At 47.1% G+C, this 23975-nt stretch overlaps 1 protein-coding gene across 1 annotated transcript in view; it reads left to right on the top strand.

Moving 5' to 3' along the window:
- The first annotated feature begins 177 nt into the window (after positions 1–177).
- GLUD1 (glutamate dehydrogenase 1) overlaps positions 178–23975 on the top strand; it is a 33872-nt gene continuing 10074 nt past the window's right edge. Inside the window, exons 1-5 of the mRNA XM_062215056.1 lie at positions 178–658; positions 15751–15831; positions 16587–16642; positions 18219–18282; positions 20176–20270. Coding sequence (XP_062071040.1) covers positions 214–658; positions 15751–15831; positions 16587–16642; positions 18219–18282; positions 20176–20270 — 741 coding nt within the window. The 5' untranslated portion in view covers positions 178–213. The remainder of the gene's footprint in view (positions 659–15750; positions 15832–16586; positions 16643–18218; positions 18283–20175; positions 20271–23975) is intronic.

The following is a 23975-nucleotide window of genomic DNA, read 5'->3' as shown; positions in this document are numbered from 1 at the left end:
CGCCTGGGAGGCCGGGCGAGGCCGCGGCGGAGGCGGAGGCCCGGCTCCCTGGGCGGCGCGCGCGGTCCCCAAGTCCGCCCTCCCCGTTAGTCGGCGAGCGCCCGAGGGGAGGGGACAGCCAGGCAGGCAGGAAGCGGCCGCTTAAAAGGCCAGCCCGCGCCAAGCCCTTCCTCCCTCGGTGCGGAGGCCTTCGAGCGCGACTCTCCCGCCGCCATGTACCGCTGTCTGGGCGAAGCGTTGCTGCTGTCGCGGGCCGGGCCCGCGGCGGCGCTGGGCTCGGCGGCCGCCGACTCGGCCTCGCTGTTAGGCTGGGCCCGCGGGCAGCCGTGCGCCCCGCAGCCGGGGCTCGCGCCGGCGGCCCGGCGCCACTACAGCGAGGCGGCGGCCGACCGCGAGGACGACCCCAACTTCTTCAAGATGGTGGAGGGCTTCTTCGACCGCGGCGCCAGCATCGTGGAGGACAAGCTGGTGGAGGACCTGCGCACCCGCGAGAGCGAGGAGCAGAAGCGGAACCGGGTGCGGGGCATCCTGCGGATCATCAAGCCCTGCAACCATGTGCTGAGCCTCTCGTTCCCCATCCGGCGCGACGACGGCTCCTGGGAGGTCATCGAGGGCTACCGGGCCCAGCACAGCCAGCACCGCACGCCCTGCAAGGGAGGTGAGCGCCCGCGGCCCGCGCGCCCCGGGTGTGGCGGACTCGGGGCATTGGTTGTGTGTGTGTGTGTGTTTTCTTTTTCCGCCTGAAACCATCCGGTCTTTGGGCCCGCCTTCTCCCCCGCGGGCCTCTGCGTGCGTGGATGCTGCATGCGGAGCGCGCACTGCGCCGGTGCCCCGCGTGTCGCCGGGGCTCGGTCCTGCAGAGTGTGCAGGGCGAGCTCCCCCGAGTTCAAAAATACATTGTTTGCTTTTTTTTTTTTTTTCCACCCCCTCTTAGAACAGTGACAGGTGACACGGGGACACGGGAAAGCGACTTGTCTCCCGGGTTGACAGTTTCATTCACCAAAGGAGTTTGTTAACCACATGCCAGCCTTTTCAATCACTTCCCCACTCTGACAGCTTTCTATTTTGTAGCAGAAACAAGGGCGGGGAGGGGAATAAAGAAGGAAAAACGAAACGAGCGGTGAGCGTAACGTCGCCGACAAATAAACACTGGGCGTTCTGACAGTGAATCTAAAGGCTGTAGGCTGTGAGCTGCCTGCCAGCCAATGGAATGAAATAGCCCTGGGGGTGTGTACCGGCCCTGGCCAGCACCAGATTGGTGCTTCGGGAAGAGATAAAAGTAGATGAGGAAAAGGGATTGAGGCGGTTACAAATTGGTAGTCCCCGAGTTCGCCTGTGGTGAAAATGTTTGAATGTCTCTAGATTTGGCTGCTGTAGTCGGATGCTTTGTTTGAGCAAATAAAGGTTTTCATCCCCCGCTCCCCCCCCCCCAATATATTGCACAATGTCTTTGAAGGTAGCCAAAATAGAAAGGGCAAAATCTAGATTTTTTTTCCTATTGCATGGGAGGAAAAAAGTGTGTGCGGAGCTACAGCGTCCTGCTGGGGTGGATTGCCTTTAAGCATGGAGGGTGTTGGACTGCATCCTTTGTCTCCCTCAGCCTGGTCTCCTGCTCTTTCTGTGAGGCCCAAGGACTTACGGTTTTTTGGAGCTCCTCTCTGACCTGAAAAACCAGCACTGTGCTGGGGAGCAAAGGTGGCTGCAGAGAGCTTAATGATTTACTCAATTTGCATTGACCCCACCCACTTCTATGGCTTGCCTTTGGAGTAAGCCCTAGAATTATCCTCAAGCCTAGATGGTCTCCTGTGGGAAGAGTGGTGTCTGAACCACTTTCACCTCTGATTTCCCTCTCAGGTCCAAAAGGATATAAAACCACATACACCTGTCACTCTCCTGCATTGGCCTTTTTTCTTCCTACCACTCCCTTATTGTCCAAGCCAGACTCCCCTGGAGAGCGGACAAGGAGGTTGGAAGAAGCAATGGGGAGCAAATACTGAATTACATTGCTTCTTTAAAATGAACATTAAATTATTTTACTATTGTTGACAGCACTTTTATCAGTCCCTTAAAAGATACACAAATAGCCCAGTCTGTTTGGTTTTCGGTCTGGTCTCTGAAGTGCTTTAAAAGGCCCAGCCTTACTCAGGTTTACCAGTTTGTCAGCCTCATTCCTCTTGCTGCATCAGCAGTTTTAATGCCAAAATGTTGAACCTGGCAACAGATTGCAGCCTGGACCCCAGAGCACCGTTATTGTAGCCCTTTTGTGTCCTGCAGGGTGATACAGTTCTGTTGTATTAACCCACTTGGGAGAAGGCAAACCAGAGCTGAAAGAGCTGTAAACACAGAGACACTGATTGGCAATTCATAAACAGCAAGCATCGCAAGATGGTGGAGCATGGAAGAAACAGGCCTTTATAAAGTGATAAACGGAGAGTTTGAAAGAGTTTGCAGAGGCGTATACAGCTGTGAAAAGCCCTAAATGTGCAGTGTGTGGAAGATAAACAGTGTACTAAATCGTTACTCAGCAACTGTGGGTGCTGCAGACCACCAGACTTTGCTTCCAGGATCCCCTGGGGTCTTCACACCCATTTATCCCCCTTGTCTGATTGCAGAGAGTGTGCATCCCGAGAGACTTGCTTTCAGTGGGTTTTTCTCACTTTTAAACATTTAAAGCTTTTTTGACTTACATGCAACTTCTTCATTCCCCCCTGTCTTTTTTTAAGATTGATTTGAAAGGCAGAGTTACAGAGAGGAGAGAGCTCTTCCATCTGTTGGTTCACTCCCCAAAGTGGCCGCAGTAACCAGGGCTGGCCCAGGCCGAAGCCAGGGGCCTAGCTCTCTCAGCCCTCTGCGCCCCAATGCAAGCCCCTCCACTCTGGTCTTAGAGTATCTTTGGTGATTGAGGTAAAAGATGACTTAGATGATCCCTGGGCACTGAAGTCTTTACATCTGAAGCATAGTGTAGCGCCTTCTTCCCCTCCCTTCTGAACTGCCCTCTTCCCAGTGTTCTTTGCCAAACAGAGCACAGCACCTCCTCTGCTCCTTTTGTCCTTTCTCAAACCCTCAGCTCTCTGTCTAATCTCTTCTCTAGAATGACCTGAGTTTCCTAAAATAAAATTCTCTATATTGAAGCAAAGCCATGATCCGGTTATCTTTGTAAGGGGAAAAAAGGTGGCTTTTTAAATATTTATTTACTTATTTGAAAGGCAGAGTGAGAGAGAGAGAGAGATGGATCTTCCACCTGCTGATTCACTGCCCACACGGCTGCAACTGCCAGGGCTGGACCAGACTGAAGCCAGGAGCTTCTTTCCGGTCTCCCCCATGGGTGCAGGGGCCCAAGCACTTGGGCCATCTTTGTGCTTTCCCAGGAGCATTAGCAGGGAGCTGGATCAGAAGTGGAGCAGCCTGTACTGGAACAGGTGCCCATATGGGATGCCGGCACTGCAGGTGGTGGCTTAATGCGCTGCACCACAGCGCCAGCCCCCCTCCCCCAGCAAATTTTTAATAACATTGTTTTAGTGCACCTCTTCCCATGCATGCCTTAATTAATTGATGTCATTAGGTTTGCCTCTAATTAAGGATTTACAGAAAAGTGTGCTGTAGGCTAGAGATTGTTATTACAAATTTTCTGAGTAAATTCTCCGCATTTTATTAGCCATGGTTCTGAGATCAGGACGTTTTATCATTTTTTAAAAAATTTATTTGTTTATTTGAAAGAGTTACACAGAGAGAGAGAGAAGGAGAAGCAGAGAGAAGTCTTCCATCCACTTCCATTCACTCCCCAAATGGCCGCAAGGGCTGGAGCTGCTCCAATCCGAAGCCAGGAGCCAGGAGCTTCTTCCAGGTCTCCCACGTGGGCGCAGGGGCCCAAGGACTTGGGCCGTTGTCTTCTTTCCCAGGCCATAGCAGAGAGCTGGATCAGAAGTGGTGCAGTGCAGCCAGGACTCAAACAAGCACCCATATGGGATACCAGCACTGCAGGTGGTGGCTTTACCCACTATACCACAGCCTGGCCCATGGATATTTTATCCTTTATAAGTCAATGTGAGGAGCAAGCATTTGGGGGCCTCCTCCATCCCACTTCTCATTGGGAGTGTCTGGTTCCACTACTGATTCCAGCTTCAAGCCCTGAGAGGCAGTGGGTGGTGGCTCTCATGGTTGGATTCCTGTCTCTCACAAGGGAGACCTGAGTTGAGTTCTTGCTCCCAGCATTGGCCTTGGCAGAACCTGGCTATTGTGGACATTTGGAGAGTGAACCTTTCCCTGATATATGTTCATTCTCTCTCTCCCTCTCTCCCTTCCCTTCCCTTCCCCCTTTTAAGTAGATAAGTAAACATTTTTAAAGATAAAAGTGAATTTGGGGCAAATGTACAGATTGCTAATAACAATCGGATGTTGTGAATTTACTTTCTCTTCAAGCCTACACCCTCATTGTCTTGTTAAGGCTATTAAGCCAGACTCCCCTTTGATACAGTGACCCTAAATCTTTACTTAACAGTTCTAATACCCAGAAAAAGCCTCTTCTGTTAGCTCAGTGACTCTGTTCAGAGCCAAAGTGCAGAAAGGAACATCGGGAAGTAGGTGGCCTTGTCTTGAGGACTGGACGCCAGGGTGGGTTGGAGACAGCACAGAGCTGCAGGCCCGCCTTCCTGGTGAGAACAGTGGTGTGAGAAGAGCAGGAAGTACAGCACTGGCTAACATGAGACCTCCTCTGCCTCTCCTGGGAAGATGTTTCTGCCTTACCTCTGCTGTGCCGAGCTGGCAACTACCAAAACCTGGGCAGCTGAGTAAATAAATTTGTACTCTAACATTTTAGTGTGGCTCTGTTTGCATCTGCTGCCACAGGATAAAATACAGGCTTTAGTTTAGGATTTAACCTGTCTGAAAGTTTGGTTAGACAAGACATAGTTTTTATGTCTTAGCTCCTAGCCCTTAAGAGCTCATTGTTGTGTTTTTTAAACCTTGGTATTTAAGTTTATTTGAAAGGCAGAACAGAGAGAAAGCGCTTCCGTCTGCTGGTTCACCCCCCAACTGCAGACACCAACCAGGGCTGGGCCAGGCTTAAGCTAGGAGCCTGGAACTGCATCTGTGTCTGCCAAATGGGCAGCAGAGACCCAAGTACCTGAGCCATTCTCTGCTGCCTCCTGGGATGCACATGAGCTGGAAGCGGACAGCAGGACTACAGTCTCAGATGTGGGTGTCCCAAGCAGGGGCGTAACTCGCCGTACCACAGTACCTGCTCCTGATAATCATTTTTAATTCTTTGGAGTTAAATGTGAAACTGTGTTTGCGTTATAAAGGTCTCTTCATTTCATTAAGCCAACTGCCTCTCCGCTAACCATATAAGAGAGATGCATATTTCAGGTTGTCATTCCATCTCCCCATCATTTTTGTGTGTGGCAAGTTTGCTTTGGCAGTAAAAACCCCACTTGCAGGAAGGCTGATCACTCATAATGCAGAGTATACTTTGCAGGGATTGGCACATCAGAAAGAAACTAGGGACTAAGCACCAGTATGTGTTAAACTCTAATGAAATTGGCAGTGTTTAGATTTTAAATGTGAGAAACAAAAATTAAGCTTTTATTGTGTGGCTTTTAGTGGGAGGAAGTTGGGTTTGCCGCCATTGCTAATATGCTGAGAAAAATCCGTTGTGATCAACTTAGGTAGAGATACTGACAATTCTGCCTGGAACCTTAATTAAAGACTGAAATATTGTGAATGTTGGACAAATCACAGCCACCAGTCCCCAACACGGGACACATGACTCTTCTGGCTTTTTCCTATTTATTTTGCATAATAATTAGGTTTTTAGAATGCAAACTGTACAAAGAAAAATCTTATTCCCATGTCAAAGCACATCAGTTCATAAATGGCTCATAATTCCTGTATCCAACAAACCCTGTTCATATTCAAATTGGATGTATGCAATTCATGTAGTAATGAAAGCTACAAAATGAAAAGTGGACATTTGGTCCAGCAGTTAAAGTGCCATTTGGGACACCCACATCCCATATCTGAGTGCCGGGGTTTCAGCACCCTGTTATGTTCCCAATTCCAGCTTCCTGCTAATGCACACCCTGGGTGGCAGCAGGTGGTAATTGAAATACTTGGGACCCTGCAACCCACGTGAAGAGACTAAGATTGAGTTTAGGTCCCTGGCTCTGGCCTGACTCAGCCTTGACTGAGGCATTTGGAGGTGAACCAGTGGGTGGGGGCTTCTCTCTCACTAAATGTCTCTCTACCTTTCAAATAATGAAAAGCAGAAAGAGGCTGATGTGGGTCTTAGCATCTTAATTTTTACTCCGTGTTCTAGCTTCACTCGGTCTCCTACACAAATAGGAACAAAGGGTATAAACATACATTCACAGGTGAGTGTGGGCCACACCACACAGAAATACCCATCATGAGTGAGCTGGAGAGAGGAAATGAGAGTGGTACCTCCTGGTGTGGTGTGTAGCAGAGAGACCTCTCCCCTGATCTCAGCCTCTCTGTGAAGTAGGTGGTAGTACCTTGGTTGGATATACAATGGGGTGGATGAGACCAGGTGCACTCTGGGAAGGTGGCCAGCAGTTAAAGAGATAAACATTATTTTTCAGGGGTGTAAGAATTCCAGCTCACTTTAACTTTCACTGACTGCCTATTTACACCATACCAAAGCAACCCTACCAGCAGCCCCTCCCCCAAGGTAACCATAAATAGACTTAAATCCAAAGCTGTTATCTGTCCAGGTAAATCAATCTTTCCCCCTTCCCAGAAGCAGAAGTGCATGCAATTAGAATTCCTCACTATCAAGATGGAGGTATTAATCTGTGAAGTGCTGCTGATAAAGGCAGGGAAGGCCTTTTGAAGGGCAAAAAGACAACCTCAGAGCCGGCTGCTCAGTGCCCTTTGATTACCTCCAAATGCCTGAAACGGTCATGGCTGGGCCAGGCCAAAGCCAGGGACCTAAACTCAGTCTTAGTCTCCTCACACCGATGCAGGGTTCCTAGTACTTCAGTTACCTCCTGCACCACCCAGGGAAAGTCCACAGCAGAGGCCAGCTGGCACAGGCAAGGGAACAGTAATAGCAGACATCTAGAGCTCTGCGTGTGCCAGGCATTTTGCTAAGGACTTTATGCATTGTGTTCTGTGCCTCATAACAACACGCACCCAAGACCTTTTCATGCATCAGAGCCTTTATGCCGGGTGAGACACACTGTTGTCCCAGATTCCCGAATGTGGTTACCAAGGCTGAAGAGTGAAGGTGACACAGCCAGTGTCCAAGCAGTGGACTTGAGCACTGAGTGTCCAGTCACTGATTCCAGTACCTGCCTTCTTAGTCATTCCTGCCTGTGAAAAAGTTCTCAGTTGTGTCTTGATGTAGACAGTTGATTGAGAACTCTGTCAGGCCACGGACACAGTGATTCCTAACACTTTGAATCATAGATGCCTTGGAACTGTGTTAAAAGCCGCTAGAATACCAGCCTTCTTAGAAAGTCATGCGAATTCAAGCAACTTTGCATCTGTAAACTGTATCTTCGGGCCATTCATTCCAATTGCTGCCGAGAGAACATTTTAGAGTTTTCCACTGGAAGAGGTTTGAAGGCCCTGGCTGTGTAAATAGATTAATGTGTTAGAACAGCTCATCTCTCTAGCAGAGTAGCATTGCATTTATATTTAAGGGTTTTCAGTTGAATGATTTTGAAATGGCCTTACAACTGTCTCTTCATTAAAAATCAAGAAAATTCTATTTATCACGAGTTGCTATTACTTTATTATTCTTGGAGCAAGCCTTTCAGACCTAATTTTTCTGAATTACTTGTAGGCTAGAGGAAAATGAAATGACAAAGGCTGTCAGTGCTGTGGCCCATATCACCATTTTTCAGTATCATGACTGTTAACACAGGATATTTTAAAAAGCATTTTGTATACATTGGGCCTTAGTAGGATTTACAAGAATAATAGTGATGAGTACTTGTACCTAGACTGGGGGCTCACTGAGTTAAGCACTGCACACCTGTCTACACCTGCAACTTTCTCCCTCCTACAGCCGCCATCTTTACACTTTATGCTTAGTTCACAAGCTTCTCTGCGATTAACCTGTTGAGTGCAAGTTTTAATATTGCTGCTCTTGGTCAGATACCATGGGCCGGTTGGGGGGTGGAGCTGAGGGGTGGGTTTTATTTATTTAGAAGGCAGAATTACGGAAAGGAGAGGCAGAGAGAGAACTTCCATCCACTGGCTCACTCCTCAAATGGCCACAACATCAGGGCTGGGTTAGGCCTAAGCCAGAAGCCAGGAGTTTCTTCCAGATCTCCTACATGGTGGCAAGGGCCCAAGTACTTGGGCCATGCTGCTTTCCCAGGCGCCTTAGCAGGTAGCTGGTTCGGAAGTGGAGCAGCCCGGACTTGAACCGGTTCCCATATGGGACTATGGCATTGCAGGTAGCAGCTTTACCTGCCATGCCACAGTGCCAAAGAGATTATTTTTTAAAGCTAGCTTTTTTTTTTTCCCATTTCCTGGAATATTTTTTCAATTGATTTCCCAAAATAGAGCAGAATCTGAAATCTTTTCTATCACTGTCTTTCTTCTTTTGCTTTGAGCTCAGTATTATGTTTGCATTTTCCTATCCTGGAACCAGTCGATAAATGGCAATTTAAAAAAGGACTAAACAGTTGTATTACTGTTAACAGGAATAAAAGATACCACGGAGAGACTGTGGACCTAGGTGTCGGGTAGGCTGGACAGGAGCTGGGTAAGGGAAAGGTCATTTCAGATAAAGGCACTAAGGAGTGACTTTAGCAGGCAGGGGCAGGAGGTGGTGGGGGCAGGCTGTTGTACATAGTGAGAGATTGGAATGTGGGACAAGCTCCTCTGAAACCCTTGCAATTTCCCAAGCAAGAAGGGCGATCTTAGGGAGTTCCTGAATCCCTTGGGATTTCCTGGGTGATAGGAGCATCTTTTGTTCTGAGCCTGCTCTTTGAGTTCTCCCGTAGCTTCAGGATGGAGGCCTTCAGGAAAGACCAAGCCATGACTGCAGGGGTGGGACTTCCAGCCCCACTTGCTAGTGTCTGGAGAGTAGCCAGGAGCCGAGGGTTGAGTTTTACAACCAGGTGATAGAGTCAATCATGTCTGTATAATAGAGCCTCCATAAAAAACTGAACAATTATGACAGGGTTCAGAGAATTCGGGGTGGGGGTTGGGGGAGTACAGTCTTAGACTGAGCCCTTAGCCTGTGGGATCTGCCCTGGCTCCAGATGGGAAGTGTCGGAACTGAATTAATTAATGTTACAGAACTCTTGATCTCTGCAGAGACACTGCAGGGAGTTGGAGGACTGCTTGGTGTGGGAAGCCCACACGGCTGATGTCAAGTGCAAGCAGCAGCAGGTTTCCTTTTAGATTGGTTGCACAGGTGCTGATAAACCAAAGAGAGTGCAGAATACTGGGCAGCAGTAGAACTGAGACTGAAGTGATGAGTCATGGCAGAGGAAATAGAAGGGTAGGCACGTACAGACACCGTCACCACCAGGCAGGATGTACACTTGTGGGTGAGGAGTGAAGAATAACCTAATAAAATTTCCAGCCTGAAAAATTGATAAGAAAAAATAATAGTATAGGAAATAGCAAAGGATTATAGTTATCTCCGCTTTGCTTTTGCTACTGACAGTCAATCATAGTCTGATACAGTAGATAGAAAATTCCAGAAGTTAACAATTTGTGGTTTCAATGTGTGCTGTTCTGAGTAGTGTGATGAAAGCCCTTGCCCAGAAAGGTGAGTCATCCCTTTGTCCAGAGTGTTTGCGCTGTCAGTAACCCTTTCCAGTCATGATGCATGTGTTTAAGTGACCCCAAAGCAGGAGAATTGCAAAACTGTCAATTCAGATAGCCAAAGACAGACCTTAGAGTGGGAAGATGAAGGTTCATCAGCAGTGTGTATGCAGAGGAAAACACAGAGGATACATAGTTTTGGGTACCATCCACACATTCTGGGTGGTCTGGTGTAGAGGGAAGAAGATTGGGTCTTGGAAATGAAGATTTAGTGTCCAGTGATTTTTTGGGGGAAACTGGAAAGGTAGGCATGGTCTTCTCAGTCCTGCCCTTGCATGGTGCAGTGCCTCTACCTGGTCCATGCCTGGCCCTCCTCCCCCATCTCCCTGAGATTGTCTCTTCCGCTCTAAAACCTACCTCCGATATCACACAGACTTGTAAATAATTTATGTGACACTGGATATCCGAGCTTGCAGGCCTTTACCCCTCTGAATCTTTGTATAACAAATTGCTATTATCTTTTGCTAAGTGTATTCCAATTTGGTATTCTCCACTTTAACTGGTGTCATTTCTGAGACCTGTTTGGTGTGAAGGTATAAGGTAGGTAGAGGTTAGTCATTGTTAGAATCTGTCAAAACATTAACAAGATCCCCCTTTTAATGCAGAATCTTCCTTCCTTCCATCTGTCGGGCGGGCAGTAAGTTAAAGGCTGGAACACAAGGCAGAGTTCTGTGTTGCATATATCCATTTATAAAGGAAGACCGGAGTCACAAGTGGTGATCAAGGGAGACTTTAGTGACATTTTAATAAAAGCTGACACATGTGTTGTACTTTTAAATTTTTAATGAAAAGAAGAAAAGAAATAATTTTCCACTATCAGCAAAGCATTTGCTTCCCAGAGAGCTTATATTTGTCCCTTCAAAATGGTTCAAATGAAAGGGTTAACAGCTTAAAAGTCTAAAGTGTGGGCTTTCCTGCCTGTTCACACAGAACATTGCATTGATACCATCAAAAGCAGATGGAAGTGTCTGGCTTTTCTTAGCTCCTGCAGGAAATACTCCTTCCTGGTGCTGACTGTCGGAATTCGTGTGCCATGGCTGGCGTTTCGGGTGGTCATGACTGTGACTGGGTGGTGGCCTGAGTGCCACACTGCTGCTAACCCTCTGCTTCTCATTGTTAATTAAGCTGCGCTACTCTGTTGTAAGTTAGCAAAGTCTGTCAGTATCAAGAGAGAAAATAGGAGCTGGTACTGTGGCACAGCAGTGTCCCACATGGGCACCAGATCGAGTGCTGGCTGCTCCACTTCTGATCCAGCTCCCTGCTAATGTGTCTGGGAAAGCAACAGAAGATGGTCCAAGAGCTTGGGCCCCTGCACCTATGTGGGTGACCCGAATAGAAGCACCTGGCTCCTGGCTTCAGCCTGGCCCAGCCTCAGCTGTTTCGGCGATTTGAGGTGACCCAGCCAATGGAAGATCAGTCAATCTCTCTGTAATTCTGCCTTTCAAATAAATAAATAAATCTTGAAAAAATAAAATAAATGGTGAGAGCATCAGTGCATGCATTTTAAGAGTTCTGTGGCCTTTTGCTTTTCTGGGGGTTCTGCTTGTGGTAGAACTCGGGCCTAATCGTTTCTATGCTATAAAGTGAGAGGCCATAGCTGGGAATTTGATTCCTGATGTATAAATCATACTCTGTTAAGAGATCTCCGAGTAATTTTAAAGACCAGTTTGAATTTTCATAAGTGTTCAGTTAGTGATTCATCGTAGAAAACAGTGGTAGCTAGGAGCTTGTGTGTGGTTTTGAGTCATCTAGCAAAGGGAGAGAAAATCAAGCAATAGTTGTGGTTTTCCCTGAGTCTGTTTTAAAGTAGCCAGCTGCTTTGTTTTCTCCATCACCATAGCAACTTCAACTAGGTTTTGCATTTGAGTTTCATTTCTCTTAAAAAAAACAGTAGTGTGCCCCAATTGTTAGACTCTTGGACTCCTTAGCATGCTAAGGAACATCTATGCTAACGAAGCTAAAAGGCAGAGCATTGCTTTGTGCGTGTGAGGTTTGCAGATGTCTGCATTTCCTGGATTTCCTTTTCAAACATGTGGCTACCAGCCAATGCAGAATAACTGTATACAGTCAGTTTCTCTGGAGAAGGAAAAATGGGATTTCACAGCTCCCATAGTGTAAGTACTTTGCTCTGTCCTCTGCCTGCCCTTGAGCTTCACTGAGATTGGTAAATAGCAAACATTGTCGTGGATGGACTTTTTGAGCTCCCTCTGAACTGGAGGCACAGATTAGTCAGCAGGTTGGAACACAGGTCTTTTGCAACCTCACTGCTAACGTTGGTTCTCTGGTACACAGCTGTGTGATCCACCCAGTCTGGCTCTGCCCGCCAGACCTCTTGCTCTTCCTTAAAAGCATCTACCTTCATGCTCCTTGAAGCAGTAATCTGTTGTACCTGGTAACACTGTAGTCCGAGGACCAGATGACCCGTTCCAAGCACTAATAATGCTAGCAGTTAGTCAAGGCTAACAGAGTGCTCAAGTGAGAATTACTCAGATTGCAAATAGGATTCTTCTTGCTTCATGTTGATTTTTAAAACAAGTTCTTTATTTGAAAGAGTTACACAGAGAGAAGGGAGAGACAGAGATGAGAGATCTTGCACTCCAAATGGCTAGGACTGGGCCAGGCTCAAGTCAGGAACGTGGGACTCCACCCAGGTCTCTCCTGTGGGTGCAGGGGCCCAGGAGCTAGTGCCATCCTCCGCTGCTTTCCCAGGAGCATTAGCTGGGTAGGAAGTGGAGCAGCCGGGACTCAGCTGGCACTTAGGAGAAGAAGTCAGTGTTGCAGGCAGTAACTTAACCACAGCGCTGGCCCCTCTGCTTTTCTTACAGTTTGCATATATATGACCTATTTTTGGCTTTGTTGGACAGCTTTATCTTCACATTAGGCACAATTGAAATAGGGTCTCCATTCAAACATGCTGCTTTCGCTGCCTTTCAGCACTGTGATCTGTTTGTCAGGTTGTCCTTCCTGTACTCCGGCTTTTCCTAGTCTGCTGAATTTACACACTTGGTGGAGACTGTGTTGCTTTGTGTAGTCGTATTCTTAGATCTCTGCGTCCATTAGAATGTGGGGAAGGAGTCTCAGGAGACCAGGTATTTTTAGTGGCTATCTTTGGTTTACAGTCAGTGCAGAGGAATAACCAGCTTTTCTTTAGAGTGAGAGTCTTGTCGAGCTGGAGTTGGTCTCAAATATTGCTATAGAATAGTTTATGGGTACATTTTGAATTTTTTTTTCAGATTGACAGTTTAAGCTACCCTATACTAGTATACTTGCCAGTTTCCAGAAATAAAATGAAAAGATGCTTCTTCTGTAGCCCAGGGGATACCACCTGCTCTGTCCCCCTCCTCGGTGTCTCCAAGGCTTCTGTCAACTCCTTCCTTGCCCCAGGGCAGCTCTGCAATTGCACGAAGCTTGCGGGAAAATGGCCTGTGCTGTGAGGAGAGGTGACTCCACGTGGGTGTGGCCCCCGAACAAATTTTCCTTGCAGACAGGAAGTCCATTTCTGACTCATCCCAGGACTTTTGTAATAAAACTGCCTGTTTATTTATACTTTTGTAGGAGTGGTCTGGTTTCTAATTAGCACCAGTGTCCGGAATATTGGGCTTGCCACTTGAGTGCTTTTGCTGTTTGGTTTATAAATATTAACTGATTGAAGCAGTTTTTAACTTTTCCTAGTAAATGCACTTCATTATAGGTAGTTTTTTTTTTTTTTTAATATTTATTTATTTGAGAGGCAGAGTTAGAGAGGGAGAGACAGAGGTATTCCACCTGCTGGTTCACTCCCCACGTATCCAGAGCTGAGCTGATCTGAAGCCAGGAGCTTCTTCCGACTCTCCTGCGTAGGTGCAGGGGCCCAAGCACTTGGGCCTTCCTCTGCTGCTTTCCCAGCCGCATTATTAGCAGGGAGCTGGATCATAAATGAAGCAGCTGGGACTCAAACTGGCGCCCATATGGGATGCTGGTGCTGCAGACCCAGGCTTTAACCCGCTATGCCACAGCACCACCTCCCCCCTGCAACGGATAGTTTTTAAAATGAAAGGTTTTTAAGTAATAGAACATAACTTTTCCCTGTATTTAAGAAAACAAGAAGAATTAGAGTGTGACTACTTATAGGCTGTAAAAGAGCAAGCAGTTAAAAAAAAAGAAGCGATGGGTATTTGGTACAGCAGTTGAGACACTGCTTGGGACACCCACATCCCATATCAGAGTGCCTGGTTTCAAGCCCCGGCTCGGCTTAGGATTCCCAGCTCCCTGCTAATGCACACCCTGGGTGGCAGCAGGTGATAGCTCGAGCACTTGGACCCCTGCCACCCACATGGGAGACCCAGATTGAGTTCCAGGCTCTTGGCTTCAGCTTGACCCAGCCTTGGCTATTGTGATCTTTTGGAGAAATGAAACAGCAGATGGAAGGTCTGTGTCTCTATCTATATATGTGCCTTTCAAATCAGTGAAAAATAATAAGTAGAAATTTAAGTGTGCTTTGAAGAAGTGACCTGTATAGGAGCAGCAAAACTAATTATTAAATGGAAACTTGTTTTATCACACCTATGGATTCATCTTGGAAGTAATGAAGCTAAGGTCTATTAATGCTGGTTGTGCAAATCCTCTGTTAAGATGTGCTTTTTAAAGATGGATTGCTTTGTTATGTCCTACTTCATGCTTTGTAGTGACTTCCTATGGCATGGAGAATGTTAACCATGTGCAGTCCTGAGCCTGGGCACAGTAGAGCAGTGTTAATGCCCCTCCAGGCGAGCAGGTGCTACAGGCTGGGGTCACCTGGACAAGGCCCCAGCCCAAACCCCACCAATATGCCATGTTAGGAGATTGTACGTTTCCTGTCTGAAAAGCCTTAGATTCCCAGACTGCTTCTTTAAAGAGATATCCCCAGGGCTCGCATTACTCAGCTGTGACTCCACGGTGAGTCACCCAGACCCCTAGGGGAGCTGAGTCTGTTGGGAGAGGGAAGGCAGAATGGCGGCTGAGGCTCTCCCTGTGTGTCAGGGAGCCCCCGGTGGTGCACGGTCATTGACTCGCAGGCTGTCGGCCTTGGGCTGAGCACAGTGGACCCTGGAGAAGGAAAGGTGTCTTAGTCCTGCAGAACTTGGAGGGGTGATTGACCCAGACCCCTAGAACCAAAGTAGTAGGCATTCCCACTGACTGTCCCCTCTCCCACACACCCCATAACCTCTAGACACAGGGCTGTTAAGGCTCAGAGTTGCCTGTCTGCTGGGCCACTAGCCTCCTTACAGAGACTCGCTTATTCCCAGGAGGGGCGATGGCTTCCTCATCTTGGGTGAAAGAGGCTGGCATTGGGTGAGAGGGTCACAGCAAAGGATGTCTGGCTTTACCCTCTGAAGGCAAAACCCATCTAGGATTAACATTGAGTCTGTCAGACAAGGCTGACTATCCATTTGCTCTCTTGCGTATTATTACAAAAAAAAAGCAGTTTTTGATCACGGCTACCAAATCACACAAACCAGAAAGGAAGTGGCAAATCTTTTTAGAAGCTTTCACTGAGAGAATTCCTTTCTTGAAAATGACAACAGCCATAAAAGTAATAGTAATGATGGATGTCCATTTGAAGGTAGCTCTTTGTGGTTTCCCACTGGGTACAATACAGGACTGCATTGTGCTCATCTTGAGATCCCCATGACCTTTAATCAGCCAACCTCGGAAGGCAGACCCAGGACTGCACCACTCAGAGCTCTCAGCACAGCGCGGATTCCGTAGCTGTTGGGAGTCAGGTTAGCAGCCGTTCCTTTAGACTTGTCACGATGTTCTGACACTTGAGATATTATAAGTATTCTTGGAAACAGTAAAATGTGGAAAATATGGGCATTTTCACTTTGTATGTCAGTTAGTTGCTTTGAGACTTGCTGAGAATTTGTTCTAAGTACATCCCCTTCTTCCCTCTCTCCCTGCCCCTTTTTTATAAAACGCCACCAGGTATCCGATACAGCATGGATGTGAGTGTGGATGAAGTAAAGGCGTTGGCTTCTCTGATGACATACAAGTGTGCAGTGGTGGGTAAGTGATTACCTCTGTTGCGGCCTTCTGAGAGCTCTGAGGGAGTGTGTTTGCACACAGAGTTACTGGTAAGGTGCCGTAAAGATACACCTGTCAGAACTGAGTTTAAGTTGCATTCTTTGAGGCTTACATTGTTTTTCAGTTAGTCTTAATAATTAAGATTTAGGCTTCTGTTAAGTTACAGGAGATAATTGGATTTTATTAAAGTGTGCATCTGTTTCAAATCCCTTTCCAGACTCTGTAATAAGACTTAACCATAGTAGAAGGAAATTAAATATGGAGTAAGTACAGCATTCTAAAAGAAGTCAGTGTGTGTTTCGCTCTTGAATTTTCTGAAATTGAAGCTTAAAGCATCACACATTGAAGTTGAGCATCCCAAATCTGAAAATGAAAAGTATCCCAAGGTCCAAAACTTTGTTGTGAGGGCTAACATGAAGCCCCAAGTGGAGAATTCTGTGTGTTAGCTCATGATGGGTTGCAGTCAGTCCACCAGCTCACTGAAATACTGTTTACCTCCAGGTTATATGTATAAGGTGTATATGGAACATAAATGAATTTCCTGTTTAGACTTGGATCCCATTCTCAAGACACTCATTTTGCATAAACAAATATTCCAAAATCCAAAGAAATCTGAAATTAAAATACTGCTAGAAATAAGCATTTTGGATCAGGGATCCTCGGCTCATATGGCACGGTGCCTTTCCTTTTCTCTTAATCTTTATGTGGAATTAACAACTTTCAGCCTTCCCTTTCAGATGTGCCGTTTGGGGGTGCAAAAGCTGGTGTTAAGATCAATCCCAAGAACTACACAGTGAGTACCCAAGTGGGGTGTGTGCGTGGGGGGCGGTAAGCAGGGACCTGGAAGTTCCTGGGCTTCTGTATATCCCCCTTACCAGGGAGAAGGAAAACTAGTAAATAATTAACTCATTGAGTGTTTGGCTATATAAGAGGTCACCTGTTTAACATTAATGCCCTTTTTCATTTTCTTACTTGAATAAAGCATAATTAATGCTTTCATATTGCTGGGCACTGCTGCCCATGCTTAAAAATTACTGTGGGGCCAGCGCTGTGGCATAGAAGGCTAAGCCTCCAGCTTGAGTTCCAGCATCCCATTTGGGCGCTGGTTGGACTCCTGGCTGTTCACTTCTGATCCAGCTCCTCCCTGATAATGCGTTGGGAAAGCAGTGGAAGATGGTCCAAGTGCTTGGGCCCCACATTGACACAATGACACCCACATTGGATAGATCTGGCTTGTGGCTCTGGCCTGGCCCAGCCCTGACAGTGTGGCCATTTGGGGAGTGAACCAGCGATGGAATATCTCTCCTTTTCTCTCTGTATCTCTGCCTTTCAAATAAATGAATAAATCTTTTTAAAAATTACCATGTGGGTTAAATCGCTGCTTGGATGCCAGTTTGAACTCTAGGTTCCTGCTACCCATATGGGAGACCTGAATTGAGTTCTGGGCTCCTGGCTTCAGTGTGGCACAGCCCTGGCTATTACAGACATTTGGGGAGTAAACCAATTGATATAAGATCTCTCTCTCCCTGTCTCTGCCTTTCAAATAAAATGAAAATAAATAGAAAAAATTTTAAAGACATTGTGCCTTATTTTAAATATTACTATTATATACTACAATCTAAAGTTTTTATGTATGATCTAGTGACGAGTATCTTAACTAATCCAGGGAAATTTGTATTGTTCATTCTGTTTCAAGTTAATTAAAACCAGTTGTTCCAGTGCTCTAAAGAGCACTCAATCTGTACAGACATGATAAATAGGTATGACTTTATTCTCCCTCAGACTCGCTATGTAAATGGAGACATACTGCAGGGATGGCTCCTAGGGTCCATAGTAATACAATTATAGCGTTTTTCAGTTAGTCTTAATGAAGATTTGGTCTTTAAGTGGGGAATTAATACAAAGGGGAACTGGGATTTGAGCCCTTATTCTATTGTCATGTTTCATAACCTAAGTTATTTATTTCTCTTTCTTATTCTCTCAAATAATAAGAAAGTAAAGAGAGCTTCCAACTGCTGGCATACTCCCCGAATCTGCAATGACCAGGGCCAGAGCTGGGAGCTGAGAACTTACTCCAGGTGTCCACATGCATAAGCAGGAACTCAATCACTTGAGGCATTACTGCTGCCTCCCAGGGGTTCCCAACTGGGATGCAGGCATCTTAACCAATAACCCAAACACCAGCTCCTTAGCAAGCTAATTTCTGATCCCTTGTTTTCTTAACTTTAGGATGGAAGTGCCTAATTTTTGCCCTGAGATAGGATGCATGAAAAGGTCCTGTAAATAGAAAATATGATGGAATTGTTCCCTCCGAGTGATATTTGTATCATGTGTTTGTCATTGTTGTTATTTATATATTTTCTTCACAGGATAATGAGTTGGAAAAGATCACCAGGAGGTTCACCATGGAGCTGGCCAAGAAGGGCTTTATTGGTATGTGTTGCCATGTAGGGCTGAACCTTGTGCTTCATGGTACAGGAGTGCAGGGGACACCTGAAAAGTCACTGTCTTAAGTTAAACTCATGCATCTTTCTACTCATTTCCTGTTGATATTCTTTTGTGAGTAATAGGATTGGCCTTCTGCGATACTTAAATATTTGTCATTTACTCTAGTTTTCAAGCAAGTTAAATCTTTCTGAATGTTTCTTTTCTTGGTCTAGAAGATTTCTAATTTGTCTCACTAACAAACTAAAACAAAATAGAACTGACTAAAATAGGAAAGGAGATGTACTTGTTCTCTGATTTCCCTCCCTGGTGTTTTTCTTCCTCCATGTCCCCTCCCCCATTGTCGGCAGGTTCCTATGTAATGCAGTTAGCCATGTTTTACCCCATTTTTAGGAAAAAAATACATGAGATAAATGGACTAATATGGAAACAAAATAAGTAACACTACAGTTTTACTAGATTTGGCCTGTCTTTCATTACTTAAAAGGCACTGAGGGGGGCAGCATTGTGGCACAGTGGTTTAAGTCCTGCCTGCAATGCCGCCATCCCATATGAGCACCAGTTCAAGTCCCAGCTCCGCTTCTGATCCAGCTCCCTGCTAATACACCTGGGAAAGCAGGGGAAGATAACCCAATTACTTGGGCCCCTGCACCCACATAGGAGACTAAGATGGTGTTCCAGGCTCCTGACTTTGGCTTGGCCCAGCCCTGGCTGTGTGAACCAGCAGTTCGAAGATCGATTCTCTCTCTCTCTAACTCTGCCTTTCAAATAAATAAATCTTTAAAAAAAAAAAAAGTCACTTGGGTTTTTGCCATATCTCTCAGAGATAGAGAGAGAGAGAGACAAAGAGAAAAGTCTTCCTTTCCATTGGTTCACCCCCCAAATGGCCGCTACGGCAGGTGCGCTGTGCCAATCCGAAGCCAGAAGCTAGGTGCCTCCTCCCGGTCTCCCATGCGGGTGCAGGGTCCAAGCAAGCACTTGGGTCATCCTCCACTGCCTTCCCAGGCCACAGCAGAGAGCTGGATTGGAAGAGGAGCAACCAGGACAAAATGTGGTGCCCCAACTGGGACTAGAACCTGGGGTGCCAGCACCGCAGGCGGAGGATTAGCCAAGTGAGCCGCGGCACCGGCCAGCCATCAGGTTTTAAACTATATTTGCTCTTAGCCTAAATCTCAAACACAGTTAATTCTCTTAATTGGTTTTGGACTTTTTCAGTTGTGTTTGTTGCCCATATCTGGAGTGTCTCCCCATAATTTTGTCCATCTTGATCAGAATCTTAAAGTTACAAAGGTTAAAAAGTGATTTGTTGGTACACTGAAAGAAAGTAGAGCTTTAAATGCTAGTCAGTGTGGCTTCTTTGCTCACGTGCAGAAGCCTCGTTAGTCCATGGCACGAGTAAGCTGGCGTCTGGGCCAGAAAGCTTAAAACTTCAATATGCGCTCAGCTTTGCCTGATAATGGCTCCGAGTGACATTGTTGCATGAGTAGGAGTTACGGGACTTGAGGAAGTTGCTTCCACAACAGGACTTCCTCCCGGTCTCTACTGTGTGAGAAGGCCTTGCCTCCCAGTAGGCAGCGTGTTACAGCACTGGCTCACCCCATCTACTCCCTAACTCGAGTAACCCTGCTTCTGTGGGGCTAAGCAATACTGTCTCCTCCACTGCAGTCAAGAGCAGTGGCCCTGCTCCGCCTGCAGTCCCCTCTCAAGCCCTCCAGATGCCAGTGGGAGAAGGTAATGTAATGTTGTTTTGTGGTTAAGTCTTTAGTTACCTAAAGTTTTCTAGCCACAGTGACTTTGCTGTCTCAGAGAATCTCAAGGATCTTGGTGTTTAAGATGAGTTCATCTTTAAACTGATTCACCGCCTTTGCCCTGTGCCCCCAGGTCCTGGCATTGATGTGCCTGCCCCGGACATGAGCACAGGCGAGCGGGAGATGTCCTGGATTGCCGACACCTATGCTAGCACCATAGGGCACTATGTGAGTACCCAGTGGGAGCCCAGGCTTTCACATTTCCCGTCTGTAACAAGTAGCCATCCTGCCTGCTGTATGAGAAGGGGCGAGGCACTCGATTTATTTTTTCCCCCTTTAATTGTAACCTTGACACACGTACTCTGTATTTCGCTGTCTTAAGTTCTAGGGGTAGGGAGCACGGATTGAGCTTTTATTTTCTTTCACGATGCGCTGTGCCTTGACCAGGCACGCACACTGTTGAGGCCCCAGAAGGGGAGTGAGGAAACTTTCCATTCCGACTTCCCCACATGCGCGTGTGGCATGGGAACAGCTTCTGAAAGAAGGCTTTCGGGGGGCGATTGGGCTCCACCTGGATAAGGGCAGAATCTGAGCATCTGGAGCTGGGGAGCTGAGGAGAGGAGATCAGATGGGGCGTGTTTCTAAAGGGAGCTAGGGCAGGAGTGCACACGCACCGCGCTGTGCTGTCAGCGGAGAGCTTTGCTGCCAGCACCCAGCCCGTAGCCCAGGAGCCGTGGGGTTCCTTAAGGTGTGGAGATAAGGACGGGTGAATCAGAGGCCTGAGTCTGGGGCCCCTGCAGGGGTTGTGCCACTGAGCAGAGCCTAGGAGGAAGGATCTTCCTGTCCCTGAAAGGCCTGGGATTTTGAAAATCGGAAACATTTAAGGAGCAGGCGGAGAAATGGAGTTGGAAAAGACATTCATTCATGCCTACTGCACACAAGGCCAAGTGCAAACAAGGTGTTCACTGCGCTTTGCGTAAATGCTGGAAGTTGTTCCAAAGCTATGAGAAAGCCTTTGGAGTTCAGGTGGGAAAAGGCCTCCTTGGGAATAGAGCCCTGTGGTCAGCACTCTGCAAGATGCATGGACACCGCCCAGGGGAGGGGCCAGTGCGGGGGCAGGAGGCGAAGGTTGAAGTGCAGGAGGGAGGTGAACCTGAGAGACTCGGAGAGCTGCTGTGAGCCAATGTCATGAGCAGGAGAAAGCTCAGAAAGGCCAGCACAGTTGGGTTAGGCCAGGCTGCTGCCTCGAAGGGGACAGAGGGGACTTTGGGCTTTGTCCTGAAAGCAGAGCATGTCTGACAGAGCTAAGTTGCACTTTAAGCCTCACTCTAAGTGCAGGGGGTCCAGGCTGCAGGGGCTGGGAAGAAAGAAGTGGGGCATGCACTGGAGAGAAGACGCGTGCAAGGTGGCTGTTGCCCACAGAACATGTCGTGTGTGGTGGTTTGGCTTGTTTATTCACCGTGGTCCAGATTCGTCAGTGTGCGAGACAGATGCAGGAGAACGGTGGGTCATTCATGTAGCATCGTCCTCCAAAGGCGTGAAGGCCTGGAGAACGTGGCTGTTAGGGGCCCAGTGGAAAGACGGGCCTTGGAGATGAGACTGAGAGCTGAGGCGTGTTTGCTGGGTTGAAGTGCTGGGGCCGGGATTCCAGGCCTGCCTCATCACTGCCGTGGTTTCCTCATATGGAAAAGAGCAGTAATAAACCAACTTGGTGGACTTTATAAGGATTAGACGATCGAGCTAATGTACTTAGGACAGTACACAGCACTTGGTAAACACAGGCATACTTACAGGCATTACATCATGTCAGTTGCACAAGGCCCCTCTGGTCAGCAGTGGTGTTGGTCAGGTCAAAGAATTTTGACTGCCATTTCTAAAAGGGACACTCTTTCTTGGCATCTTTCCATGCTAAATGAGCTGGTATGATCCGTTTTCTTTGTAAGCAAGACACTAAACTGACAGGGCCAACCAGTAGATAGTATTCTGGTATTCATAGCTCATTCACAGTGGTGACAGCAAGAAAAAGGAAAAAAAAAAAAAACAGCTTGTGAGACACTGCCAGCCAAACGCTGGACCGTTGGTAAAAGATTTTCTTCTTTAAGTGATAGGAAGTCCAAAATCAAAGCCTCGGGTAAGAAAGCCGTGGTTTTTGCTACTCATTTGTAGACATGAGCTGGAACCCTCTGCAGCCCCACCTGCAGGTGTGGTGCTGGTGGGAGAGTCCTCCTGGCCACAGACCATTAGGCATGCTGAGGAGCTGGCAGCTGGCGCCAGGCTGACCACAGACAGCGTTTCCTTCAGCTCCAGCGCTGGCATTCTCCCTGTCAGAAGCACTTGGCACTAGGTGTGTGACTGTATTCATGAGTGTCCATTATTCATGAAAGAAAGCGGTGGGAAAACTACTAATCCTGTGCCTCTTACGCTTCCTTCTTTCTGAAACTATACAAGAAATACAGTTCTCTCTGTAAAAAAATTCAGACAATACAGATGAAGACCAGGGCACTTTCTAACTTACTCACATGAGAGCAAGTAGCCTCCACTCGTTGATTACATAGTCTGTTTTTGCCACTGACAAAAAGCAGTTCCTCATTTTTTTTCCATTTCCTCCTAAAATCAGAGTGTCTCCATTCTCTGTTCCACGCATCAGTACGTCTTGCACAGAGTTCTGGTCGAACTTGATGTCTTCGAAGCATGGCCTTCCTGAGCCCCGCTCTTTTTCTAATTATACTTGTTTCTGAACAAGAGCACATGCACAGCCTCAATTCAAAGAGAGCAGAAGGGTGGGTGGTGAAGACGTAACCACTCCACAGAGCTAAGCAGTGCCACTCAGGCACTCTGCGCACTCACAGGCACGAGCCTCTCGTACCCACACGTGCCCTTTTTAAAAGTTTCTTAAGTACTTTTGTTAATCCACTGTAGCAGGTGAATTTGAGTATCACAGTCTCTTTGGGAAAGCCTGTGACACAGCAGGTCACACTACCACTTGGGGTGCCCACGCTGGATGCCAGCTGAGTCCTAGCGTCTCTGCTCCCAGCGCTGCTTTCTGCTGCGGCAGCCTGGGAGGCAGTAGATGCGTGGGGCCCTCGCTCCTGGTTTTGGCTGGCTCTGGCTGGCTGTCGTGAGCATCTGTGGAGTGATCCAGAAGATGGACATTCCCTCTTCCTCTCTCTCCCTCAAGTAGATGAAAACAAGCATTGTTTAAATGGACATTTTATTGAATTTCTAGGTGTTTGGCAGAACACAACATTGAATCTTCCCCTCCGAGAACACTGTAACACACACCTCTACCCGCCCTCGGGCTTGGCTTTGGCAGCGTGCGGGTCTCATGGTAGATTCTAGGACACTTATGGGTCAGTGTGGACCCTGGCTTAGTAGGGCCAAAATACTTGTTGAGTAATAACTTTAAGCCAAGCTATCTCTGTTTTTGTGATATTTTTGTTTGTACTTGATAAATTTGTAAACTCTGTGTTTCTCCCTTTGGATACATACACTAGGAGCAGAAAGCTGAAAGCTAGGCTTGTCCTGTGAGTAAAAGATTACTTTACAGAGGCACCCACAGGGACATGTGTTAGCATCTAAAATGCCCCAGCTCCTCCCCGTGTGGTTTGAGGCCCAGCTTCCTACTGTGTGCATCCTGAGAGACAGGAGTCCCTGCCGCCGTAGGGAGACCTGGATGGAATCCCTGGCTCATGGGAGTGAACCAGTGGGATGGGAGCTTGCTCTCACTCTCGCTCTCTGCCTCTCAAGTAAATCAATAAAAAGTCATGCACACACATAGTTTTAGTTAAATGGGAATGTGTACTGACTTTAACTTATTAGATTGGTTAATCTTAGAAATGGGGCTTGACATTTCATCCTGTTGCTTTCATTGTGTTTGAAAGAGGGAGAGACAGAGAGAATGAGATCTTCCACTTGCTGGTTTGTTCCCCAAAT

This window comes from Lepus europaeus, chromosome 17, assembly GCF_033115175.1.
Source record: "Lepus europaeus isolate LE1 chromosome 17, mLepTim1.pri, whole genome shotgun sequence".
Lineage (NCBI taxonomy): Eukaryota > Metazoa > Chordata > Mammalia > Lagomorpha > Leporidae > Lepus > Lepus europaeus.
This window is presented reverse-complemented; position numbering and strand designations above follow the sequence as displayed.